General features: G+C 43.5%; 2 protein-coding genes across 8 annotated transcripts in view; one reads left to right on the top strand and one right to left on the bottom strand.

Annotated features, from left to right (window-relative positions):
* The window catches only part of LOC129857047 (ATP-dependent translocase ABCB1-like), a 38,805-nt gene extending 23,719 nt beyond the window's left edge, over positions 1-15,086 (top strand). For 5 of the 6 annotated variants that reach the window (XM_055924942.1, XM_055924943.1, XM_055924941.1 and 2 more), the window contains 18 exons: positions 365-475; positions 571-696; positions 871-1,074; positions 1,421-1,591; positions 1,791-1,952; positions 2,111-2,287; positions 2,787-2,933; positions 3,090-3,194; positions 3,374-3,451; positions 3,755-3,838; positions 3,906-4,109; positions 4,236-4,336; positions 4,507-4,647; positions 8,017-8,173; positions 8,402-8,599; positions 9,300-9,506; positions 10,507-10,653; positions 12,429-15,086. In XM_055924942.1, coding sequence (XP_055780917.1) covers positions 365-475; positions 571-696; positions 871-1,074; positions 1,421-1,591; positions 1,791-1,952; positions 2,111-2,287; positions 2,787-2,933; positions 3,090-3,194; positions 3,374-3,451; positions 3,755-3,838; positions 3,906-4,109; positions 4,236-4,336; positions 4,507-4,647; positions 8,017-8,173; positions 8,402-8,599; positions 9,300-9,506; positions 10,507-10,653; positions 12,429-12,635 — 2,727 coding nt within the window. In that variant the 3' untranslated portion in view covers positions 12,636-15,086. The other variant, XM_055924947.1, reaches the window with a different exon arrangement.
* Positions 15,061-19,549, bottom strand: part of LOC129857048 (peroxisomal carnitine O-octanoyltransferase-like) — a 28,626-nt gene continuing 24,137 nt past the window's right edge. For both annotated transcript variants that reach the window (XM_055924948.1, XM_055924949.1), the window contains one exon: positions 15,061-16,607. In XM_055924948.1, the coding sequence (XP_055780923.1) occupies positions 16,487-16,607 (121 nt within the window). In that variant the 3' untranslated portion in view covers positions 15,061-16,486. The remainder of the gene's footprint in view (positions 16,608-19,549) is intronic.

Below are 19,549 nucleotides of genomic sequence, written 5' to 3'. Positions count from 1 at the left end.
AGAATAACACATCTTTCCCCACTGAGCAGTCAGGAATACAGGGAGTCTTCAGAAGGGGATGTTTAACATTCGGCTGCTGCATTAACCAGGCCTCTGTGTCTGTGTGTGTTTATGCTGCTGTATAAACCAGGCCTCTGTGTCTGTGGGTCTTTATGCTGCTGTATAAACCAGGATACTCTTCTCACGCACCATATTGGTTGAAAAATAGTTACTGGCAATATAACAGGCCTGTAGTATTTTATGGTATAATTTGTGTACAGTAATAGTATATAGTGCGAATAGTATTAGTTGGTGACCTGCTTGAATGTTCACACGATTATGTTTATGTTCTAAGTCTCACTGCTGTTGTTGTTTGTCTGTTCAGAAACCCCACATCAACAGCTACTCAGACCACGGCCACAAGCCTGATGTCATCAAAGGAAACATAGAGTTTAACAACATCCATTTCATCTACCCCTCACGACCCCACGTCAAAGTATGTGCTGCCTTCTTTATGTGTGCGTGTGTGATGATGTCCAGTAGATGTTTGTAGATGTTGAATGGTGTGTTTCTGTGTGTGTCTCTTTGTAGGTGTTGAAAGGAATGTCTCTGAGTGTGCGTAGTGGCCAGACCATAGCTCTGGTAGGCAGTAGTGGCTGTGGGAAAAGCACCACCGTTCAGCTGCTGCAGCGGTTCTATGATCCACAAGAGGGATCAGTGAGTATCATGGAAAACACACACACACACACACACACACACACACACACACACACACACACACACACACACACACACACACACACACACACACACACACACACACACACACACACACACACACACACACACACACAGTACCGGTTCTGTAACTATGTCCTCTGTGTTCTGTAGGTGTGTGTAGATGGTCATGACGTGCGCTCCCTGAACGTGCGCTTCCTGAGAGAGATGATTGGCGTTGTCAGTCAGGAGCCCATCCTGTTTGCTACCACCATCGCTGAGAACATCCGCTACGGACGACCTGACGTCACACATCAGGAGATAGAACAGGCTGCTAGGGAGGCCAACGCTTACGACTTCATCATGACACTACCTGATGTACGTTACTGTGTCTGTCTGTCTGTCTGTCTGTCTGTCTGTCTGTCTGTCTGTCTGTCTGTCTGTCTGTCTGTCTGTGAGTGTTGTGTGTATGTGTCTGTCTGTCTGTCTGTCTGTCTGTCTGTCTGTCTGTGTGTGTGTGTCTGTGTGTGTGTGTGTGTGTGTGTGTGTGTGTGTGTGTGTGTGTGTGTGTGTGTGTGTGTGTGTGTGTGTGTGTGTGTGTGTGTGTGTGTGTGTGTGTGTGTGTGTGTGTGTGTGTGTGTGTAGTAGTAGTAGTGGTAGTACTATAACTAATGCTAGATAATGATTGATTACAATATATTGATAGTATTGTTTTGTTGAGCAGAAGTTTGAGACTCTAGTTGGAGACAGAGGAACCCAGATGAGTGGAGGACAGAAACAGAGGATCGCTATCGCACGCGCTCTCGTACGCAACCCCAAGATCCTCTTGTTGGATGAGGCTACCTCAGCCCTCGACGCCGAGAGTGAGACCATCGTACAGGCTGCTTTGGACAAGGTAGAGGACACACACAGACAGACAGACACACACAGACACACAGACACACACACACACATGCACCCTTTGCACCAGTTTATCAACATATACTAAACATTGCTATGCCCCCCTCCTCCCTCCCTTTCACTCCCCCTTCCTCCTCCTCCCTCCCCACTCTCTCCCTCCCTCCTTCCTCCTCCCTCCCTCCCTCCCCCTCCAGGTGAGACAGGGTCGTACTACCATCGTGGTGGCCCATCGTCTGTCTACTATCCGTAATGCTGATGTCATCGCAGGCTTCCAGAAGGGAGAGATCGTAGAGCTGGGAACACACAGTCAACTGATGGAAAAAGAAGGAGTCTACCACACACTGGTCACCATGCAGGTAACACACACACACACCCTCCTCACACCCTCCTCACACATCTTGCATCTACGTCACCATTTAGGTAACAGCGTTATCAAAACAGTGTCACACACACGCCACATAACAAACAAATACACACATTTTACTCTATATTCTATTCTGTTGTGTTCTTCCAGACGTTTAAGAGTCCTGAGGAGGGCGAGGAGGCTGTGGAGGAGCAGGTTCTGGAGGAGAAGAGTCCGTCAATGATGCCGTTCTCAGAGACCACCCTCATCCGGAGGAAATCTACCAAGGGATCGTCCTTCATCGGCTCAGAGAAAGGAGACAAGGACAAGACTGAGGTGGAAGAAGAGGTAAGGCTATGGTACTAGCTAGAGTGGATATTCCCATTTCAAGCCAGGATCAGTAGTGGACACACTGTGGGACATAATTGGTGTACCATTTGGAATGTTTCTGATGATCTCTCTCTCTCTCCTTCCTTTCTCTCTGGTCTTCTCTCTCTCCTTCCTTTCTTCTCTCCTTCCTTTCTTCTCTCCTTCGTTTCTCTCTGGTCTTCTCTCTCTCCTTCCTTTCTTCTCTCCTTCGTTTCTCTCTGGTCTTCTCTCTCTCCTTCCTTTCTCTCTCCTTCCTCTCGCTCTCTGTCTTCTCTCTTTCTCTCTCTTCTTCCTTTCTCTCTATGTCTTCTCTCTCTCTGTCCGCTCTCTCCTTCCTTTCTTTCTCTATCTTCTCTCTCTCTCTCTCCTTCCTCTCACTCTCTGTCTTCCCTCTTTCTCTCTCTCCTTCCTCTCTCTGTCTTCTCTCTTTCTCTCTCTCCTTCCTTCCTCTCTCTCGCTGTCTTCTCTCTCTCCCCAGGATGAGGAGATTCCTCCTGTGTCGTTTCTGAAGGTGTTGAAGCTGAACCTTCCTGAGTGGCCCTATATGGTGGTTGGTGTGATCTGTGCCACTATCAACGGGGGCATGCAGCCTCTCTTCGCTGTCATCTTCTCTAAAATCATCGCTGTATGTTAAATATCAGTTAATACCAGATATCATCATTCTATGTTTACTCATTTATTTCAGTTTATTCATCTTCTCATTACTGTAAGTTGAATTAGTCATATTCCATCAAATAGCATCACCTCAGATGATCATGTTTGTGTTGTTGTCATGTTTCAGGTGTTTGCAGAGCAAGACCAGGAACTAGTTAGACAACGCTCCTCGCTGTACTCTATCATGTTCGCCCTCATTGGAGTCGTCTCCTTCATAACCATGTTCCTACAGGTAAGCACACACCTCACCTAATGCTAAATACTATGATGAATGAGTGACAGAATGTGGGAGGGGCTTGGGTTTGTATCTATCCTACAGCAGGTCAGTGGTCCCTAATGTATTTCTATTGATGGACAGCATCTTGAAGTTTGACTTACTATGACTGTGATACGTGGTTGTCTTCTCTCCAGGGATTCTGTTTTGGGAAGGCCGGTGAGATTCTGACCATGAAGCTGAGACTGATGGCCTTTAAAGCCATGATGAGACAGGCAAGTTTATTTAGGCTTATAGAGTGTTTAATAAAGGTCTTTATTTAGACTTGTAGGGTATTTAATAAAGTTGAGACAGTTTATTTAGGCTTATAGAGTGTTTAATAAAGGCAAGACAGTTTATTTAGGCTTGTATAGTGTTTAATAAAGGTAAGACTGTGTATTTAGGCTTGTATAGTGTTTAATAAAGGTAAGACTGTGTATTTAGGCTTATTTAGGTTATAGGGCTTATGGAGTGTTTATAAAGGCTCAAATAGGTTATAGAGACAATTTGAACATGTAACTCTCTTCGATCTCCTGTAGGAGTTGGGCTGGTATGACAGTCACAAGAACAGTGTTGGAGCTCTCACCACTAGACTGGCTACAGACGCAGCACAAGTACAGGGGGTAAGTAGTAAGTACACACATGAACACACAACACACACACACACACTAACCCTCCCTCCCTCTCCAGGCTACAGGAGTGCGTTTGGCCACTCTGGCCCAGAACGTGGCTAACCTGGGCACCAGTCTGATCATCTCGTTTGTGTACGGCTGGCAGCTGACTCTTCTCATCCTGTGTGTGGTACCTGTCATGGCTGTAGCTGGAGGCATACAGATGAAGATGCTCTCTGGTCACGCCGTCAAAGACAAGAAAGAGCTAGAACAGGCTGGCAAGGTACACAACCACTCACACACACAGTCTTATTCACTCTCTTCATAGCTCCCAACATTTGCAAGAGTGAATATCTATACGTTCTTCTCTTGAGTCTAACCAGTGTGTGTGTGTGTGTGTGTGTGTCAGATTGCCACAGAGGCCATAGAGAACATCCGTACGGTGGCGTCTCTCACCAGAGAGCAGAAGTTTGAGTCTCTGTACCAGGAGAACCTCATAGTGCCTTACAAGTACGTGTGCTACAAAGTTTAGAATTTCCATTATAAAAAGTCCTAGTCATTGCTGTGTTTTTAATGTGTCAACAGTGTCAGTCTTGTAAATGTACTGTATTACTTTTGTTTATGTAATCACCCCTCTCTTTAATCTCTCTCTCTCCCCCTCGCTCGCTTTTCCTCTGTAGGAACTCTCAGAAGAAGGCCCATGTGTATGGCATCACATTCTCCTTCTCTCAGGCCATGATCTACTTTGCCTATGCAGGCTGCTTCCGCTTCGGGGCCTGGCTCATAGAGGAAGGCATTATGACCTTTGAAAATGTCTTCCTGTGAGTACAGCAGCTACCTTTGATTGGGTTACTTCAGTCATGTGTCCATGTTCACAACTGTTCTTATGGCCTTTTCCTAATTGACTATGAGGCCATGTTGGAACGACTCAATTGCTTCCATAATATGGGTGCTGGAAGGACACAGGTACAGTAGTGGAGGATGTGTGTGTACATTGTACAATACAGCTCAGGTACAGTAGTGGAGGATTTGTGTATACATTGTACAATACAGCTCAGGTACAGTAGTGGAGGATGTGTGTATACATTGTACAATACAGCTCAGGTACAGTAGTGGAGGATGTGTGTATACATTGTACAATACAGCTCAGGTACAGTAGTGGAGGATGTGTGTGTACATTGTACAATACAGCTCAGGTACAGTAGTGGAGGATGTGTGTATACATTGTACAATACAGCTCAGGTACATTAGTGGAGGATTTGTGTATACATTGTACAATACAGCTCAGGTACAGTAGTGGAGGATGTGTGTGTACATTATACAGCTCAGGTATAGTAGAACACACCCCGGCCTAGCTCATCTAGGCCTGACAGGAATGTCCAGTGTTACAGTGGTCAAAGGTGGTTGTGGTTAATCATTACCTAACTGGGAAGTGTGTTGGAGGTCAACGCTGATCTAGGGACTCATCACCGTAGCAACAATGGCCATATATCAATGACATGTATAAAATGTGACCCATAGAAATTGATGTTATAGAGTAGATATCACGACTAAAGGCTTAGATAACATTTTATTTGGAAAGGTGTACATAAGGCAGTCATAACAGCAACAAAACATCTGTCATAAACAGATGTTATTGTCATTAAAGCTGCAATATGCAACTTGTTGGCGACCCAACCAAATTCACATAGAAATGTGAGTTCTAGATCTGTCATTCTCATTGAAAGCAAGTCTAAGAAGCGGTATGTCTGTTCTATTTTCTCTATTTCTATGCATTCCTTTTTTTAAGTTTAGTTTTTGCGTCTTTTTTTTATTTATTTTTTTAACACCAGCTTCAAACACCTGACAATACCCTATTTGGGTTATTGAAAATATATTTCACAGCGGTTTAGATCGTACAATGATTTTCTTCTGCTTGTTTTGTCACATAAACTAAAATTAGACAAACTATTAGAATTTTAGCAACCAGGAAATGGCAGAGCGATTTCCTACATATTGCACCTTTAAGTGTCATGCGGTTGTATTATGTCACTTTCAATGTGAAGTTCAAATTTCTCAGGCATGACTTCAAGATAATTTAAGTTTAACCTAAATTAGACTTTAGCGAGCTTGATACAATAGTTTCTGAGCTTGATACACTGTTTTAGCGTTTGTGACGCAAAACCAATGCAAATTTTTCCGTGCTTCATGTCCAAATCATAGCATCTTAAATTGATTGTGTAACTCGATGCAGTTATTTATCGCTTTTCATTACAGTGTTATCTTAAAGCTCTACATGGGCAAATAATTTGAATCAAGGCAGGAAATAGCAAAAGTAGGCTAGGTGCTGAAATACTTCGGCTCTCAGATGGTCAGGGAGAGCATTCCATAGGCGAGGGGCAACGGAGCAGAAGACTCGGTCCCCCATAGTACAGAGACGTGCCTTGGGGACTTGAAGCAGTGGTGATTTGGACATGATTTGAACATGAAGCTCGTAAATATAATATCGGTAACATTGACTTGCATTGGATTTGTTACCATTTGGAAACAGTGGCCAGGTAAACAAAACCAAAGCAGCCCATCGACTGCTGACAGGGTAAGGAAACCAATATGTAATTTTGAACTTTGGGTGAACTATCCCTTTAAGATACATGTTAGATAGAGAGAAACCTGCTCTCTTTGTCTCTCTCTCTCCAGGGTGATCTATGCAGTGTGAACTATCCCTTTAAGATACATTATATATACAAAGTATGTGGACACCCCTTCAAATGAGTGGATTTGGCTATTTTAGCCACACCCTTTGCTGACAGGTATATAAAATCGAGCACACGGCCATGCAATCTCCATAGACAAACATTGGCAGTAGAATGGCCTTACTGAAAAGCTCAGTGACATTCAACATGGTACCGTCATAGGATGCCATCTTTCCAACAAGTCAGTTCGTCAAATTTCTGCCCTCCTAGAGCTGCCCCAGTCAACTGTAAGTGCTGTTATTGTAAAGTGGAAACGTTAAGGAGCAACAACGGCTCTGCCGCAAAGTGGTAGGCCACACAAGCTCACAGAACGGAATTCCAGAGTGGAACCACAAAATCGTTTGTTCTCGGGTTACAACACTCACTACCGAGTTCCAAACTGCCTCTGGAAGCAACGTCAGCACAATAACTGTTCGTCGGGAGCTTTATGAAATAGGTTTCCATGGCCGAGCAGCCAAGCGTCGGCTGGAGTGGTGTAAAGCTCGCAACCATTGGACTCTGGAGCAGTGGAAAATCGTTCTCTGGAGTGATGAATCACGCTACACCATCTGGCAGTCCGGGTTTGGCAGATGCCAGGAGAATGCTACCTGCTCCAATGCAAAGTGCCAACTGTAAGGTTTGGTGGAGGAGGAATAATGGCCTGGAGCTGTTTTTCATGGTTCGGGTTAGGCCTCTTAGTTCCAGTGAAGGGAAATCTTAACGCTACAGCATACAATGACATTCTAGACGATTCTGTTCTTCCAACTTTGTGGCAATAGTTTGGTGAAGGCCCTTTCCTGTTTCAGCATGGCAATGCCCCCGTGCAGAAATTGAGGTCTATACAGAAATGGTTGGTTGAGAACAGTGTGGAGGAAATTGACTGGCCTGCACAGAGCCCTGACCTCAACCCCATCGAACACCTTTGGGATGAATTGGAACGCCATTGGGTCACGTGATGGTTACAATCCCCAAAAAACTTATTTGGCACTATATAGAACCATTTGTTTTTAGTGTATAACCTGTTCTCTGTCTCTCTCTCTCTCTCTACAGGGTGATCTCTGCAGTATGAACTATCCCTTTAAGATACATGTTAGATAGATCGTAACCTGTTCTCTGTCTCTCTCTCTCTCTACAGGGTGATCTCTGCAGTATGAACTATCCCTTTAAGATACATGTCAGATAGATCGTAACCTGTTCTCTCTGTCTCTCTCTCTCTCTCTCTCCAGGGTGATCTCTGCAGAATGAACTATCCCTTTAAGATACATGTTAGATAGATTGTAACCTGTTCTCTCTGTCTCTCTCTCTCTCTACAGGGTGATCTCTGCAGTATGAACTATCCCTTTAAGATACATGTTAGATAGATCGTAACCTGTTCTCTGTCTCTCTCTCTCTCCAGGGTGATCTCTGCAGTATGAACTATCCCTTTAAGATACATGTTAGATAGATCGTAACCTGTTCTCTCTGTCTCTCTCTCTAAAGGGTGATCTCTGCAGTGCTGTACGGAGCCATGGCAGTAGGAGAGGCCAACTCCTTCACGCCTAACTACGCCAAAGCCAAGATATCAGCATCTCACCTTATGTTCCTCATCAACAGAGAACCTGCCATAGACAACTGCTCACAGGAGGGAGAAACACCGGTACACACACACACACACACACACACACACACACACACACACACACACACACACACACACACACACACACACACACACACACACACACACACACACACACACACACACACACACACCACATCACACCCAGTGGCTATCACAGTGGAGAGTTGTGGAGTGATTGTATAGTACACGCCAGGAGATTATTTCATGAACGGATGTTCTTCTGCCTCCCTCTCTTCCCTCCAGGACCACTTTGATGGTAACGTGCGTTTCCAGGGGGTGAGGTTCAACTACCCGTCCCGTCCAGACCTTGCTGTCCTGCAGGGACTGGAGCTGAAGGTGCAGAAGGGCCAGACTCTAGCCCTGGTGGGCAGCAGTGGCTGTGGGAAGAGTACGACCATACAATTACTGGAGAGGTTCTACGACCCACTACAGGGCACAGTGGTGAGTACACACACACACACATTATGTTCCTCTATCCTCGTGGGGACCTAAAATGAATTTCCATTCAAAATCCTATTTTCCCTTACTCCTAACCCTTACCATAACCCGAACCCTAACCTAACTCGTAACACTAATTGTAACCCTAAACCTAACCCCTAAGCTTAAAATAGCCTTTGTCCTGATGGGGATGTGGGAAATGTCCCATGAGGGAGAATTTTTGTTTTACTACCCTTATGGGGACTTTTGGGGATTTTAGGTGCCCACAAGGATAAAAGAACCAACCCACACACACACACAAACGTTTTCACACACATTGATTATTAAAGCCATATGTACTGTATGTTTAATGACCACTGTCACCAGTCAGAAAGTGAGATATTTGCTGGAATTGTTATATGCAAATATGCATGAAAACATAGAGCCCTCATGCGTCTCCATGTGTGACTGTGTAGATATTCTCCTACTGAAACACTGTTCTATAATTACTGATTGACAGGCCAGGATGTTGACACTGTTGCTTCATAATGCTCTACTATACTGGCTCTACTGTACTGAGACCTTGTGGGTTATGATCCTGCTCAAAGTGCATATGTGTGTTCATGTGGAGGTTATTGCCCTGCTAAGGCCACTGATAAAATGACAAACACTAGAGGATTATCCAACTTTGATGTTAACTCTTCCTCCTGCTCTTCTTCCTCAGATGTTGGACAACAGTGATGCTAAGAAGCTGAACATCCATTGGCTGAGGGCCCAGATGGGCATCGTATCCCAGGAGCCCGTGCTGTTTGACTGTAGTCTGGCAGAGAACATTGCCTACGGAGACAACACACGCAAAGTTACCATGGAGGAGATCCAGAGTGCTGCTAAAGCTGCCAACATACACAGCTTCATAGACGACCTGCCTCAGGTACACACTAATACTACTACTGTCACCACTACCACTACTACCACCAATTCTACTACTACTACTACTACTACTATTACTACTACTACTACTGTCACCACTACTACTACTACTACTGTCACCAATACTACTACTACTATTACTACTACTACTACTACTACTACTACTGTTACCACCACTACTACTACTACTGTCACCACTACTACTACTGTCACCAATACTACTACTACTACTACTACTACTACTGTCACCACTACTACTATTGCTACTACTGTCACCAATACTACTACTACTACTACTACTATTGCTACTACTGTCACCAATACTACTGTACTACTACTGTCACTAATACTACTACTGTCACCAATACTACTACTACTTCTACTACCGCTACTGCTAATACTACTGTAAGCATCTTCTGCTTTTGTAAGTTTGGTTTCTTGAGATCTCTACATCAGCACCAATACCCTAATAGTGGCTGCATGGTCAGATAACCACAGACAGACTGATAGGGGTATCAGCTTCTCTCAGATGCCGTGCCAGAGAAAACACTGCAGGTCATTACTGGAGTAATGTCGTCTTAGTGCTGTTCCCTGTGTAAGGGTGAACTGTCTTTCACTCTGAGGGCTTACCACCTGTAGGACTGAAAGAGTTTATGAGCTGGTTTCACACACAGATTAAGCCTAGTCCCAGACTAAAAATAGATTTTAAATGGCCTACGTGTGTTAGTCCCAGGCTAGTTTTAGGCTGGGATTCGATGCAAGGCGCATTATAGGCACAGAGCACTACACAGCCAACAATACGCCTTTCAAATACATTTCCCCAGATGTTCATGGAGATCGCGCTCATGGGAGACGCTGCGCATGTCAGCTCAATCGTAAATTGAATCCCTGCCTTAATCTGTGTCCGTAAAACCAGCCCTAGGAGTTATGTCATGTGTGAGATGACGAGGATAACCTCTTTCTTACTCTCCATCTCCTCTTCCCTCCATCTCTCTGAGTAGAAGTATGACACCCAAGCTGGTGACAAGGGGACCCAGTTGTCAGGAGGACAGAAGCAGCGTATAGCCATTGCCAGAGCCATCCTCCGCAACCCCAAAGTCCTGCTGCTGGACGAGGCCACCTCCGCACTGGACACAGAGAGCGAGAGGGTGTGTGTGTGTGTGTGTGTGTGTGTGTGTGTGTGTGTGTGTGTGTGTGTGTGTTTGTGTTCTGTTAAACTATATATATATATACAGTTGAAGTTGGAAGTTTACATACACCTTAGCCAAAATTTAAACTCAGTTTTTCACAATTCCTGACATTTAATCCTAGTAAAAATTCCCTGTCTTAGGTCAGTTAGGATCACCACTTTATTTTAAGAATGTGAAATGTCAGAATAATAGTGGAGAGAATGATTTATTTCAGCTTTTATTTCTTTCATCACATTCCCATTGGGTCAGAAGTTTACAGACACTCAATTAGTATTTGGTAGCATTGCCTTTAAATTGTTTATCTTGGGTTAAACATCAATACCTTGATTTCGGGTACCCTTCCACAAGCTTCCCACAATAAGTTGGGTGAATTTTTGCCCATTCCTCCTGACAGGACTGATGTACCTGAGTCAGATTTGTTGGCCTCCTTGCTTGCACACGCTTTTTCAGTTCTACCCACAAATTTTCTACAGGATTGAGGTCAGAGCTTTGTGATGGCCACTCCAATACCTTGACTTTGTTGTCCTTAAGCCATTTTGCCACTACTTTGGAAGTATGCTTGGGGTCATTGTCCATTTGGAAGACCCATTTGCGACCAAGCTTTAACTTCCTGAGATGTTGCTTCAATATATCCACATAATTTTCCTTGCTCATGATGCCATCTATTTTGTGAAGTGCACCAGTCCCTTCTGCAGCAAAGCACCCCCACAACATGAGGCTGCCACCCACGTGCTTCAGAGTTGGGATGGTGTTCTTCGACTTGCAAGCTTCCCCCTTTTTCCTCCAAACATAACGATGGTCATGATGGCCAAACAGTTCTATTTTTGTTTCATCAGACCAGAGAACAGTTCTCCAAAAAGTACCATCTTTGTCCCCATGTGCAGTGGCAAACGGTAGTCTGTTTTTTTAATGGCGGTTTTGGAGCAGTGGCTTCTTCCTTGCTGAGCGGCCTTTCAGGTTATGTCGATATATTTTACTGTGGATATAGATAGTTTTGTACCAGTTTCCTCCATTATCTTCACAAGGTCCTTTGCTGTTGTTCTGGGAATGATTTGCACTTTTCGCACCAAAGTACGTTCATCTCTAGGAGACAGAACGCGTCTCCTTCCTGAGCGGTATGACGGCTGCGTGGTCCCATGGTGTTTATACTTGCGTACTATTGTTTGTATAGATGAACGTGGTACCTTCAGGAGTTTTGAAATTGCTCCCAAGGATGAACCAGACTTGTGGAAGTCTACAATTTTTTTTCTGAGGTCTTGGCTGATTTCTTTTCATTTTCCCATGATGTCAAGCAAAGGGGCACTGAGTTTGAAGGTAGGCCTTGAAATACATCCACAGGTACACCTTCAATTGATGTCAATTAGCCTATCAGAAACTTCTAAAGCCATGACATCATTTTCAGGAATTTTCCAATCTGTTTAAAGGCACAGTCAACTTAGTGTATGTAAACCTCTGACCCACTGGAATTGTGATACAGTGAATTATAAGTGAAATAATCTGTCTATAAACAATTGTTGGAAAAATTACTTGTGTCATGCACAAAGGAGATGTCCTAACCGACTTGCCAAAACTATAGTTTGTTAACAAGAAATTTGCGGAGTGGTTTAAAAACGTGTTTTAATGACTCCAACCTAAGTGTATGTAAACTTCCGACTTCAACTGTATATCTCTATGTGGATTCATGATATAGACGTTTTAACTACTGGATGTATATGTCTGTTCTCCCTCCCCAGGTGGTGCAGGAGGCCCTGGATGTGGCTCGACAGGGCAGGACGTGTATCGTGGTGGCCCACCGCCTTTCCACCATCCAGAACGCTGACCTGATCGCTGTCTTCCAGAAGGGAGTGGTGGTGGAGCAGGGCACTCATCAACAACTACTGTCCCAGAGAGGAGTATACTACTCACTGGTTACCACACAGCTGGGCCATGGCAGAAACTGAGGGAGGAGAGGAGGATGGGGGAGGGAGAGGCTGAGGGTGCAGGGGGTTGCTGGGAGGGGCTGAGTGTGCAGGGAGGGGTTGAGGGTGCAGGGGGATGTTTTGTATGGTGGTGAGGTGGTGGTGCTGTATTTCAGTTATTTATTCAAAAAGTATCACAGCTGTACCATAGAGTGCCTGTGTGCCAAATGAATACATGGAACACACACATATACACACACGTCTGTGCATTACTGTAAACTGCACGGAACTAAGCCAATGAGACTCTGAAGCAGTGTGTATCCTCAACATTCAGATTATTACATTGATTTGTTCAATTGTTTTGGGCTTAAAGTAAAACTCCACCCAAAAACTATATTTTGGTATTTATTTCATTAGTCCAGGTTATGTAACGTTCAATATACAGAAATCATCCCCATTTGGGGCAGCAGGTAGCCTAGTGGTTAGAGCATTGGTCTAGCAACCGAAAAGTTGCTAGATCGAATCCCAGAGGTAAAAATCTGTCGTTCTGCCCCTGATCAAGGCAGTTAACCCACTGTTCCTGGGCCATCACTGTAAAGGATTTGTTCTTAACTGATTTGCCTAGATAAATAAAATGATACATTTTGCATCATATCATACAAAGCAAAATGCATCATACAGGGATGACTTCTGTATTTTGAAAGTTACATATCTTGAAAACTTGAGTGCTGACAAACAAAACATTTGGGACCATGTCAACAATGGACTAATGAAACAAATACCAAAATATCCTTTTTGGGTGGAGTTTTCCTTTAAAGGCCCAGTGCAGTCAAAAACTAGATTTCCCTGTGCTTTATATATTTCCACACTATCAGGTTGGAATAACACAGTACACAAAATAACTGCACTGCACTGCATTTGTACTCTGTTCATCTCTCTGCATTTAGATATATTCATACTGATACTGTAAAATTGTACATCCACTGTATGTCATCTGTATACCAACTTATATATTTCCACACTATGAGAGAATAAAGGTGATTCTAAAATTGTGAAAATTATGATAATGCCCTTTTAGTGTAAGAGCCTGGTGACATCACCAGGCATACATTAGTTAATAGACCAATAAGAAACAGTTCCAAAACTCTCTGACAATAACAGCTAGTTTTCAGTTTTCCCCTCCCCACTCCGACAGTCATAGCAAAATTCTTGCTTGAGAAATTGCTCTTCGCTAATAAATAATTTTTATTTTAAAAATTAACATTTTAATTTGAAAACATTCACAGTAAGGTACTGAATTGTTACCCAGAAATGATTTGATATTGCGATAAAAACAGATGCATTGGACCTTTAATGTTGAGAGGAAATATTTTTTTAATGATCATGAGATGTGGCCTTCCAAACGGTCTCTGTGCTATGCTCATGCCACTGGAAGTGCCTGAGGTATTTAAAAGGACCAAAGAGTTCCTGAATAGTTTAACTTAACTGTAGGTAATATGTTGAGTGACACACACACACACACACACACACACACACACACACACACACACACACACACACACACACACACACACACACACACACACACACACACACACACACACACACACACACACACACACACACACACACACACACACACACTTACTTGAGGGTTGGGGCTCAAGCACTAACAGTATATTGATACAAACCACGTTCCTGTTTCTACAATTGCACTGAATTAACTGACCTCTGCTTGGGTATGTACTGTATGTATGCATCACTTGTTTCCTTATGGTTAACTGACCTCTGCTTGGGTATGTACTGTATGTATGCATCACTTGTTTCCTTATGGTTAACTGACCTCTGCTTGGGTATGTACTGTATGTATGCATCACTTGTTTCCTTATGGTTAACTGACCTCTGCTTGGGTATGTACTGTATGTATGCATAACTTGTTTCCTTATGGTTAACTGACCTCTGCTTGGGTATGTACTGTATGTATGCATAACTTGTTTCCTTATGGTTAACTGACCTCTGCTTGGGTATGTACTGTATGTATGCATCACTTGTTTCCTTATGGTTAACTGATCTCTGCTGGGTATGTATTGTATGTATGCATCACTTGTTTCCTTATGGTTAACTGACCTCTGCTTGGGTATGTACTGTATGTATGCATCACTTGTTTCCTTATGGTTAACTGACCTCTGCTTGGGTATGTACTGTATGTATGCATCACTTGTTTCCTTATGGTTAACTGACCTCTGCTGGGTATGTACTGTATGTATGCATCACTTGTTTCCTTATGGTTAACTGACCTCTGCTTGGGTATGTACTGTATGTATGCATCACTTGTTTCCTTATGGTTAACTGACCTCTGCTTGGGTATGTACTGTATGTATGCATCACTTGTTTCCTTATGGTTAACTGACCTCTGCTTGGGTATGTACTGTATGTATGCATCACTTTTTCCTTATGTAAACAGGTATCATTAATAAAGATGTTTTATTTGAATATTTGGGCTCATGACATGATTCATTCACTTTGATTTGTCAGTTCAATCACACTAAACAACTTTCATATTCAATTAAACATTTTCCAAGTTTACATTGTCAGTAAGTCAACACTATAATTTTCCTACTGTAAAGTGGGTTACATCATTTTCACTACTTTAGGCATTAAAACAGCTTTTCATTTTGTTGATTGAATCAAATGCAGCGCTCGTCTTTTATCACTTTTCTATCATTTACAACAACAAAAACATGCTGAAAATCTCAAGTGTCTGAAAGGTATTAACACAATGGCCGTGTTCGAGAGCATCAAAACCGTGACGTATCATGGATAAATTGTGACAGGAATGTTCATTATTAGACATCTACTACATAAAATGGCATATTGCATAGGGTGGCAGCCTATGGATCTGGCATAGGAGTGGTAGAGCTATGGATCTGGCATAGGAGTGGTAGAGCTATTCAGCAGCTTTTGAAGTCTAAAAAGTCAGGTCAATTAGGGAGCTATTCAATCAAAACCACTAACCAGATCTCTGGGGACAGACTAAAATAAGGACACAGCAAAAAGGCACATTATAATTTACTTGGGTTTCTTTCCATCTCAACCAAACACCGTTTCATTGATCATATCCAGCCAAATGCATAATCCTCTACTGATGTGCAAAACATAAAAACAATCATTTTTCTTGCCCTGGAAACCAGTTTTGATTGAGTAGGGCCCTTATATAATACCCATGAGGCTTGAGGTGATACAGTAGTCAAAGACAACATGACCCATTTCTCTCTGTTTCTCAATTTCACAGCTACGACGACAGTTACGTTGTAAAAGAGTCATTTCAACCAACCAAGAACATCTATGCCTCAGTCACTCTTCTGGAAAAGCCAACCAATATAGAAAAAGAATACTATTCATGAATCCCTAATGACCAGGGACAGGTGACACGATGCTGGAAGTGTTATGGTGATGGCGAGTTAGGATGTGTATGTTAGCTTAGCGGTGTAGTGCACTAACACTAAATGCTTCTCACAACATAAAAACAACAGACTAAATCTAAACAGAATCGTGGTAGGAAATTCAATCCATACATTTTGAAAACAGGGAATCCCCGATCTAGCTGCTACATAAAATCACAGAGAATGATTCACTAAGTGCAAAATAAACTCATTTGTTGAGCTGCATTTAAACAAATAATACATTTATTTTTTTATTATGTAGAAAACAATAAATGTGCCTTTGCATTGATCTGTGCAGAACTAAACTATTATTGACTACCATCTACAAACTGTGTGTGTGTGTGTGTGTGTGTGTGTGTGTGTGTGTGTGTGTGTGTGTGTGTGTGTGTGTGTGTGTGTGTGTGTGTGTGTGTGTGTGTGTGTGTGTGTGTGTGTGTGTTTGTGTGTGTGTTAGAGCTGAGCTGTGGTAGCGAGATGTAGCATCTCATGTAGGGAGGTAACCAGGTTCTGGAACAGTGTCTCTGCATCTGTCTCTGGACTGGACTTCCACGCCGTACAGGAAGCCACGATCCTGAAACAGGAAGTACAAGTCAGACACTGGACACTTGTAGAGGTTTTAAAAAATCTGTCCATCATAGAGAGGACGGAACAACACAGCTGCACTTTCTAACTACTACTATTAAACTTCACCCTTGACCTCCTTGACCCCACTAACTAGATGACATGGAAAACAGCTGGAATAGTAACTGTTATCTGACCCAGAATGCATTGTCCAGAGTCCAGGACCTAAAGCACCAACATTTATCTAGAGGTATCTACTCACAGAGGGATATCTAAACACCATCACTCTCCCTACAGTATTATGTCATCAAAGAGACAGGGGGAAGGGGAGGAGGGTCCCAAATCATTTTACATCCTCTAGTCTACATAAAATGTTGTTTATTTTAGTAATGTACTCATGTGTTATAGGTTGGAGCTAGGTGGTAATGTTGTGTGTGTGTTTACTGGTCAAACTGTGGATGATGTTGTGTGGGGTCAGTGTGTGTGTGTGTGTGTGTTTACTGGTCAAACTGTGGATGATGTTGTGTGGGGTCATTGTGTGTGTGTGTGTGTGTTTACTGGTCAAACTGTGGATGATGCTGTGTGGGGTCAGCTGTTGCACAGCAACTCACTGCCTTCCTGAAGACAAACAATGCATCTCTCTTTTTTATCTCCCTGATCTCTCTTTTGACGAACATTACAAGACTGTTTCAAGGACAGATTTTTTCCATTTACGTAACATTGCAAAAATCAGAAATTTTCTGTCCAAAAAGAATGCACAAAAATGTATCCATGCTTTTGTTACTTCTAGGTTAGACTACTGCAATGCTCTTGTTACGTCCGTCGTTAGAAGAAGACCAAGGCGCAGCGTGGTAAGCATACATCTTTCTTTATTAAGATAAACACCAACAAAATAACAAAAGAATAAACGAACGTAACGTTCTGCAGACTACCTAGTAACTGTGCAAAAACAAGATCCCACAAACTAAGGTGGAAAACAGGCTGCCTAAGTATGATTCCCAATCAGAGACAACGATAGACAGCTGCCTCTGATTGGGAACCATACCCGGCCAACAAAGAAACAGAAAACTACAATGCCCACCCAAATCACACCCTGACCTAACCAAATAGAGAAATAAAAAGGCTCTCCAAGGTCAGGGCGTGACAGCTCTACTTACCGGGTTACCCGGATTAAGCACTAAATAAACTTCAGTTAGTGCTAAATACAGCCACTAGAATCCTGACTAGAACCCCAAAATTTGATCATATTACTCCAGTGCTAGCCTCCCTACACTGGCTTCCTGTTAAGGCAAGGGCTGATTTCAAGGTTTTACTGCTAACCTACAAAGCATTACATGGGCTTGCTCCTACCTATCTTTCCAATTTGGTCCTGCCGTACATTTTTATTTTATTTACCGTTATTTTACCAGGTAAGTTGACTGAGAACACGTTCTCATTTGCAGCAACGACCTGGGGAATAGTTACAGGGGAGAGGAGAGGGATGAACGAGCCAATTGTAAACTGGGGATTATTAGGTGCCCATGATGGTTTGAGGGCGAGATTGGGAATTTTTATAACATACCTACACATACGCTACGGTCACAAGACGCAGGCCTCCTAATTGTCCCTAGAATTTCAAACAGCTGGAGGCAGGGCTTTCTCCTATAGAGCTCTATTTTTATGGAATGGTCTGCCTACCCATGTGAGAGACGCAGACTCTGTCTCAACCTTTAAGTCTTTACTGAAGACTCATCTCTTCAGTAGGTCCTATGATTGAGTGTAGTCTGGTCCAGGAGTGTGAAGGTGAACGGAAAGGCACTGGAGCAACGAACCGCCCTTGCTGCCTCCACCTGGCTGGTTCCCCTCTCTCCACTGGGATTCTATGCCTCTAACCATATTACAGGGGCTGTGTCACTGGCTTACTGGTGCTCTTCCATGCCGTCCCTAGGAGGGGTGCGTCACTTGAGTGGGTTGAGTCACTGACGTGGTCTTCCTGTCTGGGTTGGCGCCCCCCCTTGGGTTGTGCCGTGGCGGAGATCTTTGTGGGCTATACTCGGCCTTGTCTTAGGATGGTAAGTTGGTGGTTGAAGATATCCCTCTAGTGGTGTGGGGACTGTGCTTTGGCAAAGTGGGTGGGGTTATATCCTGCCTGTTTGGCCCTGGTATCATCGGATGGGGCAACAGTGTCTCCTGACCCCTTCTGTCTCAGTCTCCAGTATTTATGCTGCAGTAGTGTATGTGTCGGGGGGCTAGGGTCAGTCTGTTATATCTGGAGTATTTCTCCTGTCTTATCCGGTGTTCTGTGTGAAATTAAGTATGCTCTCTCTAATTCTCTCTTTCTTTCTCTCTTTCTTTCTTTCTCTCTCTCTCGGAGGACCTGAGCCCTAGGACCATGCCTCAGGACTACCTGGCATGATGACTCCTTGTTGTCCCCAGTCTACCTGGCCGTGCTGCTGCTTCAGTTTCAACTGTTCTGCTTGCGGCTATGGAACCCTGAACTGTTCACTGTGATTACTATTATTTGACCCTGCTGGTCATTTATGAACATTTGAACATCTTGGCCATGTTCTGTTATAATCTCTACCCGGCACAGCCAGAAGAGGACTGGCCACCCCTCATAGCCTGGTTCCTCTCTAGGTTTCTTCCTAGGTTTTGGCCTTTCTAGGGAGTTTTTCCTAGCCACCGTGCTTCTACACCTGCATTGCTTGCTGTTTGGGGTTTTAGGCTGGCTTTCTGTACAGCACTTTGATATATCAGCTGATGTAAGAAGGGCTATATAAATACATTTGATATGTGTGTGTGTGTGAGTGTTTACTCGTCAAACTGTGGATGATATTGCGTGGGGTCAGTCTGTCTGTGTGTGTGTGTGTGTGTGTGTGTCTGTGTGTGTGTGTGTGTGTGTGTTTACTGGTCAAAGTGTGAATGATGTTGCGTGGGGTCAGTGTGTGTGTGTGTGTGTGTGTGTGTGTGTGT

This window comes from Salvelinus fontinalis, chromosome 6 (assembly GCF_029448725.1).
Source record: "Salvelinus fontinalis isolate EN_2023a chromosome 6, ASM2944872v1, whole genome shotgun sequence".
Taxonomy (NCBI): Eukaryota; Metazoa; Chordata; class Actinopteri; order Salmoniformes; family Salmonidae; genus Salvelinus; species Salvelinus fontinalis.
This window is presented reverse-complemented; position numbering and strand designations above follow the sequence as displayed.